Source organism: Lepidochelys olivacea (genome assembly GCF_965140295.1).
Source record: "Lepidochelys olivacea isolate rLepOli2 genome assembly, chromosome: 1".
Taxonomy (NCBI): domain Eukaryota; kingdom Metazoa; phylum Chordata; order Testudines; family Cheloniidae; genus Lepidochelys; species Lepidochelys olivacea.
This window is the reverse complement of record NC_140411.1, coordinates 323,081,817-323,099,694: the sequence shown is the minus strand read 5'-3', so window position 1 is coordinate 323,099,694 and position 17,878 is coordinate 323,081,817. Positions and strand designations below refer to the sequence as shown.

General features: G+C 40.4%; 1 protein-coding gene across 3 annotated transcripts in view; it reads left to right on the top strand.

Annotated features, from left to right (window-relative positions):
- Window positions 1-17,878, top strand: part of TBC1D22A (TBC1 domain family member 22A) — a 438,694-nt gene that overhangs the window by 13,415 nt on the left and 407,401 nt on the right. For all 3 annotated transcript variants that reach the window (XM_084629309.1, XM_084629310.1, XM_084629311.1), the window contains 2 exons: window positions 7,193-7,533; window positions 8,726-8,905. In XM_084629309.1, the coding sequence (XP_084485435.1) occupies window positions 7,193-7,533; window positions 8,726-8,905 (521 nt within the window). The remainder of the gene's footprint in view (window positions 1-7,192; window positions 7,534-8,725; window positions 8,906-17,878) is intronic.

The following is a 17,878-nucleotide window of genomic DNA, read 5'->3' as shown; positions in this document are numbered from 1 at the left end:
TGTTTACACAAATCAAACAAGAAGTATAGTCCCATTACTATGAAAGAGGAACTAACTTGATTAGGGATTTGATGTAAGAAAGGACTCTATGATAGGGATGAAGATAACCTTCCATATTGTCTAAGACAGGGTTCTCAGATTTTTATACTGGTGACCCCTTTCACACAGCAAGCCTCTGAGTGCGACGACCCCCCCCCCCATAGATTAAAAACACTTTTTTAACACCATTTTAAATGCTGGAGGCAAAGCAGGGTTTGGGGTGGAGGCTGATGGCTCATGAACCCCCATGTAATAGCCTTGTGACCCCCTGAAGGGTCCCAACTCCTAGTTTGAGAACCCCTGATCTAAGAATTGCTGATGGACTTTTTTTTTTAACTTTTCCATTATATATTATTATCAATGTCTCAGGTGATAAGAGTATTTGGATAAAATAATACTCCTGAAATTGGAGTCTCTGTTTGACTAGATCCATGGCCATGATAAAACAGAAAAAATTCCTTGCCAAGTCTAACAGCACCAAAACTCTTAGGTGATGTCTATACATACAGCGCTGCAGTGGTGCAGTTTTACTGCTATAGTTGGTGAAGACACTCTATGCTGATGGTAGAGCTCTCTCCCATCAACATAAAAAAACCCCCCACCTCTGCAAGCGACTTAAGCTATGTTAGTAGGAGATGTTCTCACACCAAAATAAGCACTTGTGTGCACACTGTTATGTCTGCGGAACTTATGTCGCCTGAGGGAAGAAATATTTGCAATCTTGAGCGACATAAGTTTTGCTGACTTGGTCATAATGTAGACAGAGACTCAGTGCATTTAATATAATTTAAAAATGTTCTCGCTCTTGTGAATTAAAAGCATTAAAAAGATTTTTCAACATCCTTGCAAGTCCCAAGGCTTATTAGACAAATAGACATTAGCTGGCTTTTGGTTTAAAAAATACAATTATCTCATCTTTAATGGGGGGGAAAAAAAGGAAAGTTCCAAATAGTAATTGAAAACAGTATTAATTTTATATTTTGAGTATGGACTTCCTAGGAATGCCAAATATTGTAAACTGAACATGGGCACCTATGACTGCTTCATCAGCAATAGCACAGAACTGTTGATACTTTCCACAAAAGCAGTTGAGACTGTCTTGTTTCAGGCTTCTGTAGGATTTTTATGTTCTATTAAATGTCGTAATATAACAGAATGTAGTATGACCGATGGATTACATTGTTAGCCAAAGGAGGAAAAAAACTTCTTTTTCTGCATTCTTAAAAGTACCATTTGCAAGTTACTAACAAGCTAGTGAGCATATCAAGTGGTTTGGGTTAAAATCTAGTTGCTTTTGCATTTAATTCTGGTTCACATAAGAACTCAAATTAAAACTTCCCTGAGACTTCAGAATTAAGTCCATAGTCTGATCAAATGTTCCAATACAAGCAGCTATGTATGAACTTCAAGGTCAATGTAGGGGTGGAAAAAAGGAGATTGGGTTCTACACAGGTGGTAATGGTACTGTTATCTTTCTAATTTGGCATTGCTATTGCCATTTTTCGAGTTCTATTCAGTACATTCAGGCATTAATAAGGAGAATATATACAAGCTAAAGCAAACTGTGTCAAATTCCTTATCTCTACACAGGCTTCCGCCACTCCATTCTGCAAAGCCCAAGTAAATAAGCCTTGTAGTGGGACCTGCTGGCCAACAGACTTGTACACTAATGTGGGCAATGCTGAACAGCTCTCATGGAAACTTTTCTACTGGTAGCTCCTCTCTTAAACAAGGGAGCTCAGTGCCTCTGATCATCAGAGCTGTGGCAATATAGCACACAAGGTTCGGGGGGAGAGAGATACTGTCTCTCAAGCAGACAAGCTTTAAGCCATTTAGGGTTTAACAGCTCAAAACCGCTGCCTTTTAATCTACACTCACAAACTAATACACAGCCATGGCAGATCACAGAGCACTGGTTTCACATATTTCCACCAAGAAATGCTATTTAAGAAACAGGCTGCCATGTATATGCTGCACTAGTGTGAGTTTCTGGGTTGATTTAAGATGTAGCCCATATAGGGTGCAGTATGGTAATCTAATCTTGAGGGTGACAAAGGCATGGATTATATCTAACATGCTCTACATCTGTCAGAAATTCTTGAAGTATCTTCGGTAGACAAAAAATAAAAGGAGTACTTGTGGCACCTTAGAGACTAACTAACAAATTTATTTGAGCAAAAGCTTATGCTCAAATAAATTTGTTAGTCTCTTAGTCTCTAAGTGCCACAAGTACTCCTTTTTCTTTTTGCGGATACAGACTAACATGGCTGCAACTCTGAAATAAAAAATAGTGCATGAATTTTATCTCTATATGACTAACGGCAGCTGGGGAATCCAATAACCCAATATTATAAACTCTTATAATTAAAACATATGATACATATGTGCCCTTATCTGTGGGGGATACCATGTCTTTGGGTTGCTTCCTCCAACCCATTTGCTTTCTCTCATGTTTACCCTGATTGAGTTTCAGTTTGAGGCATTGAGGAGCACCAGCTGTCTCTCACAGATGTTGGGCTAAGTGTTTAACAGCTGTGATTGCATTAAGTGACAGACAGAGAGAGCTGGGTATTATCAGTATACTGCAAGCATTGCAACCATGCCGTCTGGTTTAACTTTCCTAGTAGCTCCAGGAGATGAGATGAGATGGAACACTTCAGAACTTCACCTGACGTCTTGACCAACTATGGAAGGTTGGATACTGGACGATAGGTAGTTAGCTACACTGTGAGCTTCCAGCATTGGTTTGTGGAGCAGAGGCTGCTCAAAAGCTTAAGTGAAGCTGGCAACCCACTCACCTTAATGGAGGTGTTGATAGTCTCCACCAGTATTGGACACAATGCTTCCCTACTAGCTTTCACCAGCCAGGAGCGAGACACGTCCTAATAAGAGACTGTGGAATGAAATACTACTAATGCCTCTCGTATCTCAGTGAGCATTGGTGGCCTAAGAGTAACCAGAGAAAACAGAAGAGATTTCCTCCAGAATCCACTCCACAACCTCAGTAGCAAACGGTTTGGCCCAAATTCGTCTGATTTATGTATTTACAAAATAATCAAATTCCCTCAGAATGGGAAGAACTTCAGCTGGCTACCAAGTGAAGGCAGCTCACATTGAAAAAAGCTATCTTTAGGTTAGTCAGATGACTGTAGCTAGAAATTTCACTTCTCGTATTCTTTCTTAGTCACTTCCTCAGACTACATAATCCAAAACTGAGACGAATTAGGCCAGTAGTTCTTAAATTTGGAACGTTAAAAGTGAGCAGTTTTCACATGCTGTTTGGTTTGGATGCTTCTAAGAACACCTTAATTCATTTGAGCTTCTATACTTCATAGTCCTATCATGTCACTCCAATTCAAGGAGTTAATGAGCTCAATAAAATAAATAGCTTCAGTCTTGTCTCTTCCTGTTAAAACAAACTAGGTGGAAGACATAGTTAGTATAATATTAAGGCTGAGAAATGAAGTGCTCAACAGTCAAAGCAAGAAAATATGGCTGTGAATCATGTGAAAGGGGAACTTCATTTTAAAAAAAATATCTTTGACCTATTTTCCATTTCCCTCCCTCCAGATTTTGACTCCATAATTCCTATCGTGTATCCTGTTTCTTATTTACATTGTTTCAATTCAGTTTTGATGCACAGTGTAAGCAAAAATATGTTGACGTTATATTGGGCTAAAAGTCTTGTTGACCTTTATAGAGGAAAGAAGTTTTGGTAAAAGAGTGAATACAGTAGAGAGAAAATGGGTTGGGGTGGGAGGAGAAAGGCCAACAGTGCCATTGCTGGAAGTTAAGAATTAAGCTCAATTTAACCGTGTGCTCTGTTGGAGCATGTTCACTTCAGACGTCCGTACTAAAGCTGCTTCTTTCTCCTTAGAACTCTACTTTTCCTTGGCCTTGGTTTATTCACCTCAGGATAGGGGTTGACAAGAAGTACCTTCAAGTTGTTGTTTTTTTACATTGTGCAGTCTGGCCAAGTGACAGTTGTGAGGGAAATCTTAACTTTTAGAATTTCCTAACCCTTGTATGCATAACTTCTGATTTCTAATGCTGCATTTATGCTACTTTCTCACATAATGTTAAGAATGAATCTAATTTTAACAAATGTTTCCTAATTTCATTGCCAATTTTGCTAATTATCAAGCTTTCTCTGTTGGTGAGAGACAAGAATCTCATCAACAAATGTTGGTCCAATAAAAGATATTATTTCTCCCACCTTGTGTCTCTAATAGTGTAAACAGGAAGATTGACTAATATAAGAAGGGGACAACTTTTCAATAATAAGAGGAATACAGAAAGCTGTAGCAGAGTATCCTGATTTATATTGAGATTTTTGTTTTCATGCTCGTGTTTCCCTAAGTACAAGAAGTGCTTTTGATTTTCATCATTCTTCTGGAGCATGTTGTGCACTTGTGAAGAATACCACTGTGCAGACTAGCCGTGTCCTGTTTTTTTTCCTGTACAATTCCCCCTTCAGAGAAGATCTCTTGCTTCATTTATCTGTCCTTACTACTTGTTCCTCCTGTGAATCCTAATCTTTTCTGTTGTGGAGATAGTTACAATAGTTGAGACAATTGTAATATCACAGATTAAGTAGCAGGAGTGGACGAATTTCTGTGAAACAATTATCCCTATGCTTTTAGTAGCAGTAATGTTTTATCCCAAAATACAGATAAACAATTTGTTTTTGATAGAAATTTTAGTTTTACGTAAGCATTTCAGCATTAGTGGTATAGTAGCACTTTTAAAATAGTCATGTCACACATGCTTATTATTTATGAGCCGGCAACTTATTATGTCAGGTGCTAAAGAAACAAAGAATAAAAATATGGTCTCTTGCCCACAGAGCTTGCAATCCAAGTGTAAGGCCTTGTCTGCACTACAGAGTTTTGTCAACAAAAGTTATGTCGACACTTAAAAAGCACTATAATAAAAATCTGTATTGCATGTTCATACTTGCTCCCTCTGTCGGCAGAGTGCATCCACAGTTGGGGCACTATCATCGACAGTGTGAGCAATGCACTGTGGGTACCTACCTATGATGCATTGTTTTCCGTCCTGGCATTCCATGGGCTTTCGGCTTTCTTTCATGATATTTTTCAACAGCCCTTGTTTGCTGTGCACCCTGGCATCTTTGTGTGAAGGGATGGATCCCTCACTGCTCTCCTATCCTCTGATAACCGTCATTAAAACAACATGAATGGCCGTGCAGTTAATCATGAAGTTCCAAACTGAACAAGACTCCCAGTTGCCTGATATGGTGTGTGTGATACGGATAGGAGCAACTTTAGATTTCTTTTGGCATTCATGGAACAGCTGCACATGATGGACCATCGCTTTTGGACTTGGGGAAACCAGCACTGAGTGGTGGGATCGCATTGTCATGCAGGCCTGGGATGACGAGCAGTGGCAACAGAACTTTCGGCTGCAGAAAGCCACCTTCTTGAAACTGTGTGTGGAGCTCGCCCGAGCACTGTGGCGCAAGGACACCAGAATGAGAGTTGTCCTGTTGGTAGAGAAGTACGTGGCAATCGCAATGTGGAAGCTTGCAACTCCAGACTGCTACCAGTTGGTCGCAAATCAATTTGGAGTAGGGAAGTTAACCATTGGGGCTGCGTTAATACAAGTGTGCAGGACAATTAATTGCATTGTGCTACGAAGGACCTTGACTCTGAGAGATGTGCATGAAATAGCAGCCAGCTTTGCAGAAATGGATTTCCCTAAGTGTGGAGGGGCAATAGATGGCGCACACATTCCAATTTGGGCACAGACCACAGTACATCAATAGGAAGGGGTACCTCTCCGTGGTGTTGCAGGTGCTTGTGGATCACTGTGGACGTTTCACTGACATCAACACCGGCTGGTCCGGGAAGGTGCATGACGCACGTATCTTCAAGAACACCTGCCTGTATAGAAAGATGCAAGTGGGACTTTCTTTCCAGACCAGAAGATTACAGTGGGGGATGTTGAAATGCCCATGGTGATCCTGGGAGCCCCAGCATGCCCCTTATAACTATGGCTCATAAAACGTTACACTGGAAACCTGGATAGCAGTAAGGAGTAGTTCAACAACAGGCTGAGTAGGTGCAGGTGACTGTGGAATGTGCCTTCGACAGATAAAATGTGCACTGGCAATGCCTTTGGCAGATTAGACTTCAATGAGGGTAATATACCTGTGCTCATAGCCACATTTTATACGTTGCGTAATATTTGTGAAGCTAAGGGTGAAAGGTTTGCTCAGGGATGGAGAGCTGAGGCAGACCGCTTGGCTGATTTTGAGCAGCCAGATACCAGGGCTATCAGAGGGGCAATTTGAATGAGGGAGGCTTCGAGGCAACACTTTTTGAAAATGAGAACCAGTAATATATATCTCTGTGATTGGTATTGCAGTGTTGCATCTAGTTTTCATAGGAAGCAATTGTGAAATTTGGGGCCTTCAATTCCAGTAAGCAAATGATTAAACTGCTTGTGTATGTCTTGGTAGTGCTTGCTATCTCAATTTGTAGGACACAAATAAAGGTTAGTTATCGTTCAAAAACTTGGTTTTTATTTCCGAAAGGAGGTACACGGGAAGAGCAGACTTTCAAAACTCTGTGTAGGTCCAGCTATCCTTTTGAAAGTTGTCTGAGGGGGTGGAGTGAACGGGAAATTGAGAACTTGTGGACAGCAGAAAGGACAGTGTGAGTGGTTTGGGGGAGGCACGGAAAAGAGTTCTGAATGTGCCGCGGGGGGGAGGGCCCGCATCTGCTCAGTCTGCAGCAGCATTAAGGCTTTTAGCATCTGTGTTTGCTCCTCCATGACTTGAATCACCCGCTCAGTAGCGTCCTTAACTCCACCTCTTCATCAGCCCAAGTCCAAACATCTATACTGCTATCTTTAGTCCCTGCGGCTTGAGCCTGAGTCAGTTGACCCAGGTTCTCAGACTCGCTGTTGTGGGTTTTTTGCTGTGTAGCCATACACTTAGATGCCCAGCTCCGACTGAAAGTCAGTGACAATTTATATGCCAACTGCCACTTGCGTCTTTGACCATCTTTGGGCTGATTTAAAATGTGACTGTTTTCCCCCTCTTGGCTTTGTGCACTAGTGCTCTTACTGCTGATAAACAAGTTACACCTAACTGTGTGTTCTGTTGTGTCTTTTGTTTTTTTAACAGCTTGATAAAACCAGCATCCAAGCCGCCAACAACTCCTGTGAAATTGAAGAAAGTCAGTACCTTCCAAGAATTTGAAAGTAACACAAGTGATGCTTGGGATCTTGGGGATGATGACGATGAACTCTTAGCAATGGCAGCTGAAAGTTTAAATACAGATGTAGTCATGGAAACGGCTAACAAAGTAATTCAGAATCACAGCAAGCTACAAGAACAGCATAAACTGCAGGAGGAACAGCTGCAGGAAGACAAACCAGTACCATTTTCAGAATTGCCTTCAGTGGCGTATGGTGACAACAGGCTGGTTAAGTCAGTCAGTGAAAGTCATACGTCAAGTTCTGCAGGTACGATAAGATGTGAAAATGATGCTGAAGTCTGAATCTTAGAGGCTTCAAAATGCTAAACACTTGTAGTGTCGATTTTAAAACTTAATACCACAAGAAAAAATATTGATGGTGAGCATGAATTAATGAAAAGGACCTGGCATGTCAAAACAAGCTTTAAAATGTTGGCGTGAGAAAACAAGACGTTTCTTGTTTTCAAACTGTTACACTAGCAATGAGGTGGATCTTTGGATAAATTGGATCTTTGAGTTTAGTAAAGTGGTCAACTGAATCAAGATGGTTTCAGGACTGGTTATAAAATACATATCTTTTTTTGGGTAAAATTTGCAGTTAAGATGCAGCTCAGACAAAAGGTTTTAAAATTCTATTTGTTTTTATAGACCGCCTAAAGTTTCATTAAAAGGAAAGGTCAAAGCCTAGTTCTACCAACCCCATATTTCCATTCCTCCCTTTTTCTAATTGCACCATATTTCCTTACTGAGTCTGTCAATTACCTCATCTGTAAAATGTTGTAACTTTCTTGGGCCTCACTGGTGGGTTGTGAGGATAAAGTTTTTATTTATATATATAAAAATATAAAACTTTATGTGCTTAGATATAGTTTGGAGACTCCTATAAAAATGTATCACTCTTGGTTTCCAGTATCTGTTTATCTTGTGGGTTTTTTTTTTTGGTTATCTGTTAAGATTGATGTTTTAAAACTACTTTGTTAAATTGTAGATGATGGGGAGGGGGCGCAGGGCAGGGCAGAACTCCTCTGAAGCAGTGCAACCTCAACTGACTTGGACTGTGTATATCATGCATGGTGGTCTTTTAAATAACTGGAGCTATGCTTTTTTTCCCTATCTCCACAACAGTTGCGAAAGACTGCTTTCAGCAGTATACTGGTCTTTATAGTTGGGCCCAAAAAATAATTAAATGGGCCTTAACCTTTGAGGTATGACATCCCAGACTGATGTGTTCTGTTGAAGGTCTTGTAAGTCCTGGAGGAAAAACTCTGATTTTCCTAAATCTAAGAAGCCATCTGCAGTTGAGACTGCTGGCTTGGTCTACACTGGGGAAACTTCCCCCAAGATTCTGTTTTTAAAATTGATTGGAGTCATAGTGTAGAACAGATTAAAGGTGGCCTAAATTGACTTCCAGAGAATCTCTGAATTAGGGGGGCTTTAATACTCTCCTTTTTCTGTTGTAGAGTGTGTTAGTGAAAATTCTTCCATGCAGAGGTCACAGTCCCTTCCACATGCTTCAACAGATCCATTAGAGGGTGAAGTGGTAGACCATGATACCTCAGCTACTCCGGCACTAACTGAAAGAGAGGCATTCAGATTAGACAAATTTAAGCAACTACTTGCTGGTCCTAATACGAATCTGGGTAAGTACATGAAAAATAAAAATGATGTGGATTTTAACAGAAGGAACTCCTACTTTTATTATTTTGTCAGTTTGACATACCATATTATATAATGTGGGTGAGAATTTACAGTTGCTCTCCTAATCACTTAAAGTGTTTCCAGTTTTGAACTGGCTGAGTTAAGAATTTTAAGATGCAATTGTGATCTTGTTCTAACGCTTGTAGTATACAGTTGGTATACATCAAAATGTTTTAAATTCTTTTGTTACCTGGTATAATGTGGCTTTTTTGATCTGCCCTGTCCTCCTTGCAGTATTTATTTCACTATACGTCCAAATAACTCGCTGAGTATTTTTTATTGGAATAACTCGTGGAAACAAATGATAGACTGAAGATAGAGGGTAGATTGGATATTGGAAAGCATAATTCAGGTGGTATTTGACACTTAAAAATAGGATGAACATAAGAAAAAAAAAAGATTGCTCTATGTCAAGAAAAGATTGAAGAGAAATGGATTGTAACTCCAAGACCAATGAACTTGTGCCATCAACTGGAAGAATCGTGGGTACATCCAAACTCGTGTAAATGGGAAAAGGAGTCAAGAAGTGAAATGCTATATAGTATCAAAGTATCATTATTTGTCTTCCATATGAGCATTTTTTATGTTCAAGGACTAATAGTATCTACCATACCAGTACCATTTTTATATATGTTGCACTAATATCTGACAGTGCTCTTGTTTCTGTAACTTAATGCACAAAAAAAAGTGAAGATGAATTTACTGAAATAATTATCATACAACGTGAGCAAGAGGTCTTCCAGTTGTTCACATCTCAGCACCATCTCCTGGAGTTCCAGGCTATAGGAAATGTAGTAGTCAGCTACGTCTTAAGGGCTTCTCCAAAGTCATAGCCATTTTCAGTATATGGAGAGTGGTAACAGAATCACTGAGGTTCATTTTAATTGCCAAGATAGAAAAGTAAGCCTCTAAAGAGGCTAGAAAGATTATACTGCACCTGGAGAAGTTGATTAAATTCTTCTGAACCACATAAATCTTTGGCAAAAGTAAAAAATAAGAAAGGAAGTGGGAATATGTTGAATTGGGTCATCCTGGAAGATGTGTGCATGCAACTCTTGTTGAAAGAAATGAGAAATGTATGTTTGCAGTTCCTGAGTTGACTGGCCCCTGATTGCTAATCCCAGTTCTTCCACTGCCTTCCTTTGCAGCCATGTGCTGACTATTTTAGAGGTCCTGGGATAAATGATTTTTGATGGGAGTTGCAGGTACTAGCCTCTTCTGAAAATAGTTCCTTTAATCCTTTTTTCATTATTTTTTCCCGCCTACTGTACCCACATCTAGAGCTTAAGGACTTTGCTGTGAGGGTTTTTCTTTTACCTATCAAGTGCTTAGCTGACTTTTGATATTTTTGTTGTTATTCTTATTCTTATTCTTATTTATTTTATTTATTTGTATTACTGTAGCGCCCTAGAAGCCCTAATCATGGACCAAGACCCCGATAGAAAATCTTAATGTGCTGTTAGGCTTCATATTCTTCAAACTTCTGCAGTATAGAAGTATTCTGTTCAGTCAAAGTCATGGTGTTTGTGTTTTTTTTCCCCTCTTCTATCCTAGATTAATACAAGAGACTTGTTGATGCCCACAAAGTAACAGAATAAAAAACAGCAGCATTACAAGCAGATCAATATGAAATGAACATGTAACATCTTTGGACATTTTGAATTCTATTGTAACTAAATTAAAAGGTGCCAGAACTAATATATTTCTTTTTAGAGTGCATTATATAGACAACAGTAATAACTTCATGAGCTATGCAGTTGCTATAGGCCTTAACAGTCATACAATCATACATTTCCTATTTAAAACAGAGTATTCTAATAAGAGACGTAAGATTATAAAATGAGTATTGGAACTTTTTAAAATTTAGCCTTATCTATTTAACTCTGACAACGTAATCAGACACATACTCATGCGAATGCCTGTGTGCATTGAATATTTCCCCATACAGTCAACATACTGGCCATATTCCTGTAGTTTAATATGTTATGAATAGCACAAATAGCTTAAATGTTTGAGGCCAAATTCTGCTTTGTTTTGTTACACTAGTGCAGTCATACTGATTTCAATGGGAGTTGCGTCCATATAATCATAAGTAAAACTTGATTCTTGTTCTTTCCTGTTGAACTTTTTTAAACTTGAAAAAATAATACTTTTACCTTTTCCCATTATAAATGTAGAAGTAGGAAATACAGATATGTTGTTTGCTTTCTGCATGTAAAGGAATTGAATAGTTTCTCAATATTTTTTCTTGGAACTAAACAGGATCAAGATTAACTCCTTTTTTCCATATCTGCTCAAATGCAGTTTTGTTTGACACCTCATCCAGTCTAATTAGTGTGGATCTGTGTTCACAACTATTCTTCATCTGTTTCTACAAAGCTAAATTGATAAATGTAACTTCATAGTTTTAACTCACCCTTTTAATACTAAGAGCAATAGTGAATTTATAAATATTTTTTGTTTGTAGCTCAGACATTGGTAGTAGCATTGCTTCATAAATCTAGAGCTGTGGCTATTTTTTTGGGGTCTTTTTACTGATAGAGAATTTACATGGGTAATATCAATTTTCATACGTTATTGGTAACACTCTAATTTCTATGTAGTATACCTCCCTGTTAATACTACTGGAACATACTTCAACATGCAATTTGACTCTGGGAGAGGACTACCAGAACTTTCTGGGGATGGGAGTTGGAGGAGATGCTAATTTTTAGCTCACTGTTGCAGCAAAGACAACCTTTTTAAAAGGGGTTCTTGAACGTCAAATGTAAACCCAAAGTACTCTGGGAAAGTCAAGAGAATTTTGTGCTGAGGGAAATTGCTGAAAAAGAGGTGGTGGTGGAGCCAGATAATAGGCTGCAGGATGAGATTTGTATTTGCATTTGTAGGCAAGCTGTCCTGTAACTGAAGTCCAAAAGCTCTTACAAAAAGCTTCCAGAAAAATTGAGTGTTTATCTAATAGACTATCAAATATCCAACACAGACATGTTCTTATCTCAATGCTTTTGCTTCCATCATAATGGGAGAAATAAGTATCAACAAACTAGAACACAAAATAGAATAACTACCCTTGAAATCCTTTCAGTCACACTTGGAAGACCACTGTCCTAATGGAGACATTGTAAAATCTGTGCACCCATACAGGAAAAGCATCCATTCTTGCCATTTTATGTATTTTACTTGACTCTAAGTGCTCTAAAATCCAAATGTTTACCCAGATTGTTTTGAAATGTGGTATGCCGCGTGGGGTAGCGTTTGTGATGCAGATTTGGGGTTATTTGACCCACGGGTTCCTGAGTTACAGGCCCACCTCAAAAATGGTTGCCTTCTGCTGTCTTGTACTGTAGAACTGAGAGGTACTAATGATGGCTCTAATCAGACTTCTTGAAAGCTTGAACTTTAGTTAACACAATTAAGGATAAATTAATCACAAGCCCTCACTGAAGGCAAAAGGAGTTTTGAACTGAGTAGCTGGATGTTGCTGTAATTTGTGAGTCATGGGTGGCATCTTATATTGGGAGGAACGTAATCAGGGTATTTGAGGGAGATGGGGGGGGAGAGGAGGTTTGGGTTGCAGTGATGGGTGGGAGGTTATATGGGGAGGACTATATGGGGATCAATGGCCAGACAGGTTGGGGGCTCAGGTGATGGGTAGGCATGGTAGCCCCCCGCTTTGTCAGTGCATCCCAACAACGTTGCAGCCCTAGTTCTGCCAATGCGTTCCAATCACACTGTATCCCAACCTATTGCATTCCTCAGCTCTCCCAGGTTGAGGGTTACGGAGAGTGCATGGCACCCACTAAATCTTTGAGTGACCCAGACTGTAAACAGTACTTAGGAATGTGTTCACTACTTCGCTTGCGTAGATGTACAGTTTGGAAGGATTTCATATTGCATATGAACCAATAAAGGGAAAAACCTGAGTTTCTTTGCTTGCCTGGGTAGTTTGAGGGAATGTGCCAATGCCTTTGCATGTGCTGAACATCCCACCCCTGGTGTTTCTAGTCTGAACCTTTGTACGCCTGTGCAATGAAGATTTTAACAATTCATGTTACTTTCTACCAGTTATCTGTTATAACATGTATTTATTTTATGGGGAGGATTACTGTGAACGCAGCAGAATAGTCAGCAACCAAAATTTGTGTTATTTTGGGTCGGGAGGAGCTGGAGATGGAGGACTGTGTGTTGCAGGGGAAGAGGGAGATGGGATGACAGGAAGAGGGCTTTGTAGCTGCAAAGGGGTTGGATGGGAGAGGGGACGGAGTGGTCGGCAATCCTTGGATTGGTTGTTTTGAGAATCTGTATTTTACTAGCATTAGTGGGAGGGGATCAAGTGGTTACTTCCTGATTTTGGAGCAGATTAATATGGGTGTTTCCAGAGACCCACGGTGTCGAGGTGTGGAACTGACAGTGCAAGTAGCTTGATTGCTCAGGGAAAAGCAATATATGCACTGCCATGATTGCCAATATGTGGATCTTGGGAGATGACTGGATCACGAGGTTGCAGAAGTTTGCAGGAGAGCAAGGAGACTGCTGACTACAGGCTGATTTGGTTTGGTATGCAAGTTGTGGTACATATTATGGACTGCTAATTCCTACCAAAACATATCTTTTCCTCTTTGAATTTCCTAGGTTTCTTTTAATGGCCCCCCAAAATTAATTAATGCATAGTTAAGGCTAATTTGGTCGTATGTCATCCCCTTGTGGAATGTTGAGTTGAGCAAAACTCAAAACTTCTGAAAACCAGGAAATGCAGAGTTAAAATTGCCCATGCAAACTCTGCCTTTCAGCGGTGCTCCAATACACCCTATTAATAGGCATACGTTTACCTTGCCAGCTCCATAGTTGCTGAAATGTACAAGCTCGTTACTTCCTTTTACAGCACATGCATCCTCACCTACAGGTTTCAATCTATGACCTGGTCTGTGCCTAAAACTTAGGTCAATCTAGCTAGGTCTCTCTGGGGTGTGAAAAAGACATTGCTAGGTCAACAGAAGAATCCTTCTGTCAGCATAGCTTCTGCCAGTTGAGGGGGTGGATTTACTACAACGGAAAACCCCCTTCTGTGACTCTAGCATGTGTCTACATTATAGCAGCATAACTGCAGCTGTGCCTTTGTTGCACTTGTAGCATAGACATGCCTGACCAAGATTAAAGCATCAAAAAAAAGTTGCCCAGGCTACCTTCTCTCTACTCTCTCTTTTGAGCAATGCCTCAATACCCACATAGCACAGACTTTTACTGGCTCTTGATGCTAGGTTCCAGATCCTTGCATACCTGAGCATACTTAACCACTGCCTCAGAAAGAATATGTGATATGTACAATTTAAGAACAACTTTAAATTTTTTCACAACTATATTCTGCTTATTCACAGAATACCATCTCAACCTACAGTTTCCGTTAACTCTCGTTAAAGCATTAGAATCCTTTTATTTCACTCAGTGTAATAGAAGCCCTGTATAGGGAGCCAGGGTGGCTCCTCTCCGAACCAGAGGGTAAAGAGCCACCCTTGCAGCCTGAGTGGGCTGGGCCAGGCCAAGCTTCTGCCAATCCCCGGAAGGGGAAGGGTGGGACAGGAAGTACAAAGGGCGGGGCCCTCTGCCCAGTGAAGAGAGTACCAGGGAGGGAGACAGACACAGGCTGCTGGCTGCTCCCTCGCGATCCTGCTGCTGACCCAGGCGAAGCCCTGGGCAAGGAGGAGCCTGACTGGGAGGAAGGCCTGTGGCAACCAGGGCTGCCAGCCGCTGAATACCCAGAGGACCTGGAGGGGCCTGACGGCAGCCCGGGCCAGCGTGAGTCCGATACCGAGGGGGAGCGGGAGTGGTCCACAGCAGAATACCCAGACGAGATGGAGGGACCGGAGCTGCCCGCAGCGGAATACCCGGAGGAGATGGAGGGACCGGAGCGACCCACCTGAGAGACTGGGTAGGAAGTAGCCCAGGGGCCCAACTACACTGTGGGGTGGGTGTGTTTGGTCAGCGGGTTCGGACGGCCCCGCTGACCCAGCGGCGGGACTTTCGCCTCCCGCCACTGCCAGGGCCCTGGGCTGGAACGCAGTGGAGTTGGGTGGGCCTGCATTCCCCTACCCCGGCGCTCCCCTGCCCGAGGGGCGCGCTACTGACTCGTGCCGGCGCACCTTCCCCGCTAATTGCCCAACGCCCGGAAGGTGTGGCTGAGGCCTGCCACGGAGACCATAGCCCTCCATCACCCCAGGGGCTCGGCGGACTGACACCTGTGACACCCTGTTACTGATAACCTAAACAATGCTGCATTGAAATGATGTATACTGGAACCTGAAGGTACACATCTTCCCTGTCCTCTTGCACAAGTACGCAAAATACAGATCTCCTTCATATCATAATGACCGCTTTCTCACACCTTAAAGTAATCCACACATGTCCTCCTATCGTAAACGTACCTTTCTCGAGTATGCCCAACTACTTCCTCCACCATTTCATGTAGGTACATGTAAAACTCCGACTACGCTGAAGTGTAAGTAAATAATTCTCACTGGCCACTACTAGGTCTAGCGGACCTGAGGGAAGGTGGCGTAGACAACTTTGTTTTGGTTCCTTTTTTGTCCTTAAATTGTAATAGCTAGAATCCTATGGGAGAGTGGAAAAGGAGACTAAGAGCTTGTATGTTTCGGCAACTGTGGGTTGGTGGAATGAAGGTATGTGTTAATGGGTCATACTGGGGAATTGCTGAAAGAGGGCAGAGTTAAGATTGCCTGGGCAACCTTAACTCTGCATTTCCTGGTTTTCCGAAGGTTGAGTTTTTGCTCAATTCAGTGTGGTGCAAGGAGATGACATACAACCAAGCAACCTTAGTTCTGCAATAACAGGTGTGGGGTGGTTTGTTCTTTTTTTCTTTTTTTTTTTGCCATTGAATAATGATCTTTAATCAAGGAAGATGACAAAAACTTAGTATATTAACTTTGGAAGAATTCTAGCAGAGATAAGGCCCCTAAACTCAGGTCTACCCTTAGTAATAGTTAAGGCTGCGAGTCTGTCACAGAGGTCCCCGAAGTCACAGGTTCCGTGACTTTCTGTGACCTCCGTGACTTTCACAGCAGCTGTAAGTTGGTGAGTAAGGTACTTCCTCCTTGCTAATGAATTCAGTCTCATGTTTACAGATATTTACACATTCTAGGATGGAGATTTGATCCTGGTAGAACACAGTGATTGTCATAAATATTACTTGTCCCTTTTATATGGTTCATTGACATGGTAGTCTGGAATTAAGGTATGTTATGTCCTTTAAAACTTTTTTTTTAAATTAAACTAATGTTATTGCAAAAATGTAGTAACTTTTAACTTGATTTTTTGTTTGTTTGTTCTTAGCCTCATTATCTTTAATTTCTCAGCACTGAATTTCATATGCAATTTATCCCTCTGTGGTCGTGGTCTGTCCAAGTCATTTAGAATTTTATTGCCCTCTACAGTTTTTGATCTGTAATTGATCACTGTGGTACACATACCTTCTTTCAGGTCATCGATAAATAGTATGAAGTGAACAAAATCTGTCCCAGCACTGATCCTTGTGGCATGCCACTAATCATTTCTCTTTCAAACTGTTACCATCCAGAAGTCCCCCATCTCATTGATGTTCAAGTCAGTTTATTATCTGTTCAACATGCTTGTCCCTTCACTTAATACACAGAACTAATCTAGCAGGTCAGTACTATATCAAACTGCAGAGAAGCTTTTGCTTTTAAAATAGCATGGATCTGTGAAAGGATTTTTATTTTAACTATCCTTAAATAACTTCCCATGTGTTGAGTATGTTGAAGAGGATTAGTGCCATGGTTTTAAAAGTGAGTATCATGGCTTGTAGTTTTCTGGATATTTCCCTAATTTTCCGATGTGTATATTCTATCATCTACTTAACTGGGATGCATTTATTTGGGCTGACTACTTCAGTGAGATGTTTCCTAAGAAATCTATTTGGTGTAATGGTGAATGATAATGTTGGCTGCTTTAATCAGAACAGTAGTGGTCAAACCTTCAACTTAATACAATATTTTCAGATGATACCAAATGATTTTAGTATTTAACCAGATGTTAGTTGGATATGAAATGATAAAAAAATTATGAAATGAAGAATATTTGCACTAAAGTAATTAGTTCAGACTTACTGAAAAATGGCCTTGTCTCTTGATCAGTTGTTTACTCTTCTTACTGTTGATTTGTTTTTTGTATTTGCATGTCTAAAAGGCTGATGCAAATAAATAGATATTACTCTTGAGGATTTAGTAATTTAGCTTTGAAATCATTGCATTCTCTATCTTTTCTCTTGCTTAATTTTTCCCATTTAACTTCATCAATACTTCCCTAATCCTCTCAAAACTTGGGTCACTGAAACTGAGTCTTGTCTTTCTCCTATTTTTGGTCTTGCTTTCGTTTTAATTTACAAATGTATCGTAATTATTGCATAGATGGTCCACTATCCCTTAATCTTCAATTCATTTCCTTTCTTCAATCAAAATAATACCTTTCTAAAAAAGAATGGGCAGTGCTTTATGGAAAAGCGTTTTCTACTGTGTCAACAAATTTATTGTTGGGTTTATTTCTTCTCTTATTGCATTGTTCACTGTCTGTCTGAGTAGGTGGGTGAAATCTCCCTTCACCCATATTCTTGGCTGTATTAAAAATACATAAACCTCCATGTTTCTTCTGATGAAATGGTTGTCTTGTTCTTATCTGACTTTTTTTTCATCTTGTATTTTATGATTAGATCTCTTATTCCAGTTACTTTTTCCTATCTGTCTTGGTGAAACCCTGGCGCCGTTGAAGTCAATGGAAATTTAGTCATTAACTTCAGGGAGCCCAGGATTTAACCCAACCATGTGACTATTCCTCATCTTGCCTGCCATGAGTGACCTTTTTCCGATCTATTCCCTGTTTGCCTACCG